The following is a 7891-nucleotide window of genomic DNA, read 5'->3' as shown; positions in this document are numbered from 1 at the left end:
TTGCACAACTAAAATGATTTTCTTTTTTACCTGATTGAGCAAAGATGGGAGTTTAAGCTCTAAGGGCAGTGCCTTTGTTCCAGCCTCCTTCCTATGCTTGGGACTTGATTTTCAAGTCGTGTTCCAAGCTGAATCCTTAGTGGTGGTCTTAAAAAGTAAGGTAAGTACAGGAGCCAAGAAAACAACAAGCATGTCATGGACATCTACAAACATTTCTGTTTCTTGAAACTCTATTTGTCCAATTTTTAACTACCAATAAATTAGTCTACCTTTCTCTCTTTGGCTGTTCTTTAAGCTCACTTGTCTCTCTGGCTCTAGGGAACCCGCTTCTGGTCCGAGAGCCTTTGTCCTCAAGCTATGACGCCTGATGACCGCCAGTACCCAAAGCACACTGTGCTGAGCGCTGACGCTGACCAGTTCATCTCTCTCCCCTGCTGCGCACAATTGAGAAGCTTTCTCGCTGCCCGCTTGCATATTCTCACCAGGTGTCCCTGCTCGGGCACCGATTTGTTGGGACCTGCACAACTATTGATTGTCCAGGGAAACAATGGTGACGGGATGCGGGCAGTACAGACCAGAGACAAAGCCGAGGTCAGGTGGAGTCCTCTTTCTCTTGACAGGACAAGAGGAACTGAACGACAGGAGGGGCATTTCCTTATACGCTTTACAAAGCTAGTGTCCCACACACAGGGTTGCCTAGCAACTAATGACTGCAACTGTCTCAGGCAAGATGTTTTTCTCAGGCCTGAGGTAGCTTGACTGCTTTAGGCACTCTGGCCTTGTCTTGTCCCCACACGTGACCAATTTCCAGCTTCAGCCACTCCCTACAGTATTTCACACTTAGCTGAGCAAATTCGAGAATGCAAAATAGCATGGTCTAGGATGACATCTGCTAAAATTTATGCTTAACAGGAACATATATATTTGTTCTGCCTGTTAAAGGTGTCACAAGCCCCTGGAACAAAAGTAAGAAATTAACTGAGGCCCCTAGGAAATGTGTGAGATCTGGTCAGAGGAGTCTTTTCACTGTATACGTCCCTATTTTCCCTTGCTGCTGAACCACCTGACAATATTACTCATTCAAAAACTGAATAAACAGTGCTGAATATGCTTATGAATCAAAAAAATCGAGAAATAAGTTTTCAGTGCAGTATACGTGACAGAAAATGCTAACATTTACATTATATAACTAGATTATTTTTGTAAATGATTGTATAGATAGATTATTTTCTCAGGGTCAGCCAGACAGCTCAGATACATCCCCAGCCCTTTGTATTGTATTGTATTTATTTATTTTTATGTTTTTGACATAGAGTTCACTATGTAGTTCAGGGTGGCCTTGAAGTTACCATGTAGCCCAGGCAGGCCTCAAAGTCTAGGCTACTCTCCTGACTCAGCCTCCCAAGTGCTAGGACTACAGGCACATGCCACAGTGACTGATTGTATTTATTTTTTACTCTGATACAGGATCTCACTAAGTCACTCAGGCTAAACTCTGATTTGTGGCTCTCCTGCCAGACTGCTGTGATTACAAATATGTACCACAATGCCGGCTTACTTAGGTTTTAGGGGTGTTTTGTTTTGTTGAGACAGGGTCTCTCTATATAGTTCAGGCTGGCCTTGAACTCACTATGAAGCTCAGGCTGGCCTGGAATATATGGTAATCCTCCTGCCTCAGACTTAATAATTAGTTTTTCAGAAAGTGAACATCTCAGGGATGGCGAGATAGCTCAGAAGACTAAAGTGTCTCCTTAGGCAAGCACAGAGACCGGGATTCAATCCCAGGCACCACATGCCACCCCAGCCCCACCCCTGCGTGCCCTGAGCCAGCCACCAAGTCCTGGCATGGTGGGGAGGCTGAAAAGACCAGGATCATAAGTCCAAGCTGTTTAGTGAGACCCTGTACCAAGTACATAAAACTAAAAAGAAAGAAAAGTAAACATTTCAATATAAATACTTGCAAAGAATACAAACAATTTTTAAAACTTTCAATAGGAAAAAAAATCCCAGTAGTATTCTTTTTATCAATTACCTCAGAAAAATAAAATTTTAAAACCTTTTTATTCTTCATCTTGGGCAAAAATTTTGAAATAATAATAGTCAATTGTAATGCAGGGGACCAGGGATACAGCTCAGAGGCATAAACGCCTGCCTGGCAAGCGCAAGGTCCTGAGTGTGATTCCCCATACTGCAAAGAAAAACAAAACGAACAGTATCAATGTAGGGTAGAAACACCTCTTGGCAGGTATCAGTTGTTATTAGGCAAGTCAGCAAGGTGTCAAGCAAGGCTCAAAATGAGTAATAATTGTTAGCAAAGTAATTCAACATCTAAGAATCTTCAATGATCATCACCCATCAGCGCAACGGTGCACACTGCGGAGTCCAGTGGGGTGGGTCCCACCTGTATAGCTGACTAGAGGGTTCCTGACTCAGGTACGGGAGTCCCCTGGGACCATGAGAAGGGGGCAAAGCCATCACTAAAGCATCGTGCTCTGCTGCCACCTAGTGTTTCCCCCAGTAATGGCACCCAGCGGAAACTCGACCAGTTGCCGCTAACAAGCAACTAAGCACACATGCGCATTCCCCACATTGAAGATGATCTTTACGTACTGCAAGCATGGACTGACAAACACTTCTTTAAAAAGAAAAAGACAAAGAAATGAAGGCCCAAAGACGCAGGAAAACTAATTGTATGCTTAGATTTGAGGAAGAGTGGACAGAAATCAGGAGGGGGCAATCTAATAGAAACTGGCTTATCTCTTTAGATCCCGCCGGAGCTCCCGAGGCAGTTTCCTTAGGGTCAGCTCCTGTACAGCGTGACAGGGAAAGGTTAGGAGGCTACAAGGCTGTGTCTCATGGCTGCTTAGGTGGACAAGGCCTCTAGCTCTTATGATCTGCCTTGGGGAAGAGAAATTCTGGTGTCAAGAGTGCTTCAGAGGCTGGGAGATAGCTCAGCGGCTTGAGTGCCTGCCTGGCAAGTGCAAGCTCCTGAGTTCCGAGTTTCATCCTGGTAACACACACACACACACACACACACACACACACCTCAAGGACTGCTTCAGAGGACAAAGAGGAATGGGAGACTGGGAGACTGACTGCATTTGAGGCCTTCAGTCTCTTTAGTTCAAGGAACTGAACATGCTAAGGTGCCATACTTCTGGGTATTGTTTTCTAAGTCCCAATACTGTCACGTGACCCTTGTCCAAGAGTCCTAGGGTCCCCTCAGACAATGTCACGTAGAAGCACAGAACTGTCCAAAGACACACGTGTGACCATATGGCATTAGGTGCCGGAATATGGAGCAGGGATAGACCCTTATTTCTGCCGGGACACAGACTGCCATGAATAAATTTTTTTTTTTTAATTTTATTTATGTGTGTGTGTGTGTGTGTGTGTGTGTGGCCAGCTCAGTCCACCAGGGGGCAGGGCTGGCTGGCATGTGGTGCTGGGGGATTGAACCGCGGTCCCTGTGCTTTGCTAAGCTTGTTCTAAGTAGGTGCTTTAGACCACTGAGCCATCTCACCAGCCCTGCCATGAATAAATTAAATGTTGGTCCTAAGATCCTTTTCCTAGCAGAGTTGTAATTTAGAAAGACAGGATTATAAGGGCCAGCGAGATAGCTCAGTGGACTGTCTGCTTAGGCAAGTGCAGGGGCTGGAGTTTGATCCCTGGCATGATATGTGGTGCTGGCCCTGCCCCTAACGAGTCCAGGTGTGGTGGTGCATGCTTGTAATCCCAGTGCTGGGGAGGCTGTGAGTCCAAGCTGCGTAGTGAGACCCTGCACAAAATACGAAAGAAAGAAAGAAAGAAAGAAAGAAAGAAAGAAAGAAAGAAAGAAAGAAAGAAAGAGAGAAAGAAAGAAAGGATTACAGTAATAACTATGAATTAGGAACACAAGCAGGGGATGATGGTTCATACTGTAGTCCCAGATACTCAGGAGATGGAGGCAGAAAGATTACCTGAGGCCAGCAGTTTGAGGCCAGCATGGGCAACAACGAGATCCCATCTCAAAATATTAGAAAAACTAAAATAAAATCCGTATCTTAATAAAAATTAGAAAAATTTCAAGAAAGTATAAAAATCTAAAACTTAGAAACAACTCATTACCTCTGTATGATGTGGAACAGATTTTTAAAGAGCTGAAGAAAAGGAGGAGACACTAAGTATTCTAAGAGCAAGAAATTGACATGGTGGGGCTGGCGAGATGGCTCAGTGGTCTAAAGCACCTACTTAGAACAAGCTTAGCAAAGCACAGGGACCACAGTTCAATCCCCCAGCACCACATGCCAGCCAGGGCCGCCCCCTGGTGGGCTGAGCTGGCCACACACACACACACACACACACACACACACATAAATAAATAAAATTTAAAAAAAAAGAAATTGACATGGTGTGCTCTGTTCCTGAGCTACACTGCCAGCCCCTCCCACTCTCGTTGTCATGCAATCTCACTTCAAGAAAGTATCCACAGCTGGGGAGAGAGCTCAGTTGAATAAGCACTTGCCTGGCAAGAGCCTGAGTTCAATCCCCGGCTCCACAGGGAAAAAAAAAAAAAAGAGTATCCAGTCACCTCTAACCATCCAAGCCCCACACTTGGCATTAAGTCCTTTTGCTACTCTGAGCTTGCCCCAAGCTTAACCTCCAGAGAACAACAGGGACGGCCTCCCACTCCTTGGCCCCCCTTTTCTCAAGTCCCCAGCTTCCTCAGAGGCTGCTGGCAGGGCAGCACACCACAGAGGGGTAGTCTCACTGTGCAGCTTGGCTCTGTGTGCTCCAGGCTTATCTGGTGACCAGAACTGCTGCCTCGGCTTGCAGTGACACTCTCACAGACCGGCAGACACATCCCTACTCGGGCTGTCATTGTCCTCTTTCCCTGGGGACCAGGCAGGACCTGTCTAGATGCTCCCAGCTTCAGTGTCTGCACCCTGCAGATGGCCTCTGGCTAATCTCAAGCCTATGGCAGGACCCAAGAACAACCTTCAGGCACTGCTCTGCATCCTAGGTAATGACTGTGGCCTTCTTGGCCCTGCAGGTTTCAAAGACAGGAGTTGCACCTTGGCCTTCAGCCCACTGGTCCTTTCTCGGGTCTGGGGCAGGCCCGAGTTTCCCAAGTCTCCCACCTGCGAGACAAGACATCCCCAAACTCTCCGCATGCTCTTCCTACAGCTCCCCAACACAGGTGGGGACAGATGTTGCTTCCCCTTGCTTCTCGGAACAAGGGCCGCACTCGGCGCAGCTGTACCTTCTGCACTAGTGCCTTAAAGCCAATCACCCCCGGAACGTGGTGGTGAAAACAGTAAGCAGTCAGTGGCTACTAGCTCTCCCTGCTTCCGGTGTCAGGAACTCAGGTGCAGCTCGCCAGGCAGTTCTGGTGCAGGGCCTCAGCCAGCGCTCCAGTCACTCCAGGCACAAGGAGAGGCCAGAGGGTCCCTCCCTCCATGCTTGACTCCTGCGGTGTGCTAGGTGGTGCTGGCGATGCTCAGGTTTCGCCAGAAGGAATTTGCCAGCAGACTGCTTGAGTGTGCATTTGACACAGCACCATATCCTGACAGAAATAGCAATTAAAAAGAAAGAAAAGAATTAGCAAGCCAAGAGACTAAGCAACGATACCTATTATGGTCTAGGCTCAGAAATCCCACCCCCATCACCTCGGTCTTCCCTAACCAGCTGCAGCTGCCTGCTCTGATTCAATATCGAAGCCAACTATCCAGAGGCACAAGTACCAGGAAGTGAAGACCGCTGGGAGCGATGCTGAAGGCTGCCTGACAGTAAGTGACCAGTAACCGCTAATACACATAAATTAAGAATGTTTGGTCCCAGGGAGATACCTCAGTAGAATTAGCGCTTGCCTGGCAAGCGCAGGGTCCTGAGTTCACTCCCTGGTACTGCAATAATAATAATAATTAATAAACCCGACGCCTTTGCACTGAGCTACATTCCCTGCCTTTTTATTTTGAGACGGTCTCACTAAGTTGCTCAGAGAGTTTGAACTTCATCCTAGAGTACAGGGATTACAGGAATAGGACACCATGCCTGCCTGGGGGAACATCTTACGTTGCTTCTTTGGTGGTGCTGGGATTGAACCTGGAGTCTAAAGCATGCCAAGCCTATGCTTTCCCGCATAGCACCCTGCATCCCAGGTCCTCTTTAGAGGATGTCCTCTAAAGTCGTTTCCCTCCTTCCTGGGACAAAACACACATCCCACACCTTGAAAGACGAGAGGTTTCCGTCAGCGCACGTTTCAGCCCAGCGTGGGCTGGTTCTGAAGAAGAGACAGCACGGCACCACAGTGGCAGAGGCGGCCTGGCCTGGCCGGACAAGGCAGACAGGAGGGAGAGTGGCAAAGGAGGAGCTGGGAAGGGGCAGGGGCCTCCAGGCCACACCCAGAGAGCCTCTTCTTTGGCTCATGCCATGACCTCAGGAAGCCTCAGGACATCCGGATAGATGCTGCAATGAAGGATTTATTTTTTCTATGCTAGGGATCGAACCCAGGCCTTGTGCCTGTAGGTACACAAGGGCTTTACCCTTATTTTTCTACTTTGACAGAGATTTTTTTTTTTTTTTTTTTTGAGACAGGGTCTATTTTTTGTTTTTGTACTGGAAATCGAGGTCAGGACCTCTGCTTTCCAGGCAGGCGTTTGGGCCACTGAGTGATATCCCCAGCCCTTCTCACTACGTATTTCGGGCTGGCCTTGAGCTCATGGTGATCCTCCTGCCTCAGCATGTCCAGGGCTGGGATCACAGGTGAGCACCACCACACCCGGCTCTGACATAGAATCCTGATAAACTGCTCAGGCTGGCCTTACATCTGCAATCTTCCTGCCTCAGCCTCCTGAGTAGCTGGGACTCTGGGTGTGTGCCACCTTGTCAGCTGGGGGACTTACTGATCTTCAATTGTATACATTATCAGACACTCTGCGTTTGTCCCTCACCATAAATGAGCCCAAGATTCCCTCTGAAGGAATACAGGGTCTGATCTCAAAGGTTCCTTTTGATTTTTAGATCTGATTCTACATAAGGTAGCAAAAACAAAGCCTCGAAAATATTTTTGAGGAGTTGACATTTACACTAGAATTTACAATTCAATAAAAGAGTCTAAGGTGAGTCATTATAAGAATCATCTGATTTATTTATTTTAGAGTAATGATTTAAATTGAATACATTTGAGCACAGCAGATATTTGACATGAAAAGTAGTTGTATCAGAATGGGCATCAGAAAAATAGTAACTAATCTTACTCATAATAGCTAGAAAATATTTTTCTGTCCGATCACTTAAGTGTTATAAATCCTGAGAATGTTATTCACTGAACAAATCAGGTAAGCCTTACAATTAAAACTTGCTTGAAAGTAATCCTTTAGAAAATGCTTTGAGGTACAAATCATCTATGTATTAAACACGAGTCTTTTACATTTTACAAAGCGTTTAATCCACCAAGCGACCCGCAGTGGCTCCGACGGCGGCTGTCAGTCAGGCTCCAGGACGCACTGTTCCACGATTTCCCGCAGGCTGGGGTTCTCCATGGCGGCTGCCACTCGCTCTTTGTCGTTTATCTGCTTGTTGACTGCAAAACGCACAAAGTGAGCAGAGCAGCGTCAGTTGGCAGCGGGACAGCTCTTGATTAGCCTGCTAAAGCAAGACTTTCGCTCCTTGAGAACCTACAACTGTTTTGGCCTAATTACAGAATTCACAACGCAATTTTGGAGGTCTAGAAGGCAGACTTGAAGGGAAAAACTAAGAAGATTCCCCCTAATTCTCTAGTGCTCTACCACAACCATTTTCTTTCTTTCCAGCACTGTCCATATACATATTTCTATGCAGTCTAGAAAATAACAGTTTTGAAAACTGTTGCATTTCCCCTTCAGTTCTAGTTAAAATTATACATATATAT

At 46.6% G+C, this 7891-nt stretch overlaps 1 protein-coding gene across 1 annotated transcript in view; it reads right to left on the bottom strand.

Moving 5' to 3' along the window:
• Positions 1-7105: 7105 nt before the first annotated feature.
• The window catches only part of Fam96a (family with sequence similarity 96 member A), a 23813-nt gene continuing 23027 nt past the window's right edge, over positions 7106-7891 (bottom strand). The window contains exon 5 of the mRNA XM_004628827.2: positions 7106-7564. Within this exon, the coding sequence (XP_004628884.1) occupies positions 7467-7564 (98 nt within the window). The 3' untranslated portion in view covers positions 7106-7466. The remainder of the gene's footprint in view (positions 7565-7891) is intronic.

This window comes from Octodon degus, unplaced genomic scaffold (genome assembly GCF_000260255.1).
Source record: "Octodon degus isolate 3935 unplaced genomic scaffold, OctDeg1.0 scaffold00026, whole genome shotgun sequence".
NCBI classification, from domain to species: domain Eukaryota; kingdom Metazoa; phylum Chordata; class Mammalia; order Rodentia; family Octodontidae; genus Octodon; species Octodon degus.
The sequence above is the reverse complement of the archived record's forward strand: the minus strand, read 5'-3'. Positions and strand labels throughout refer to the sequence as shown.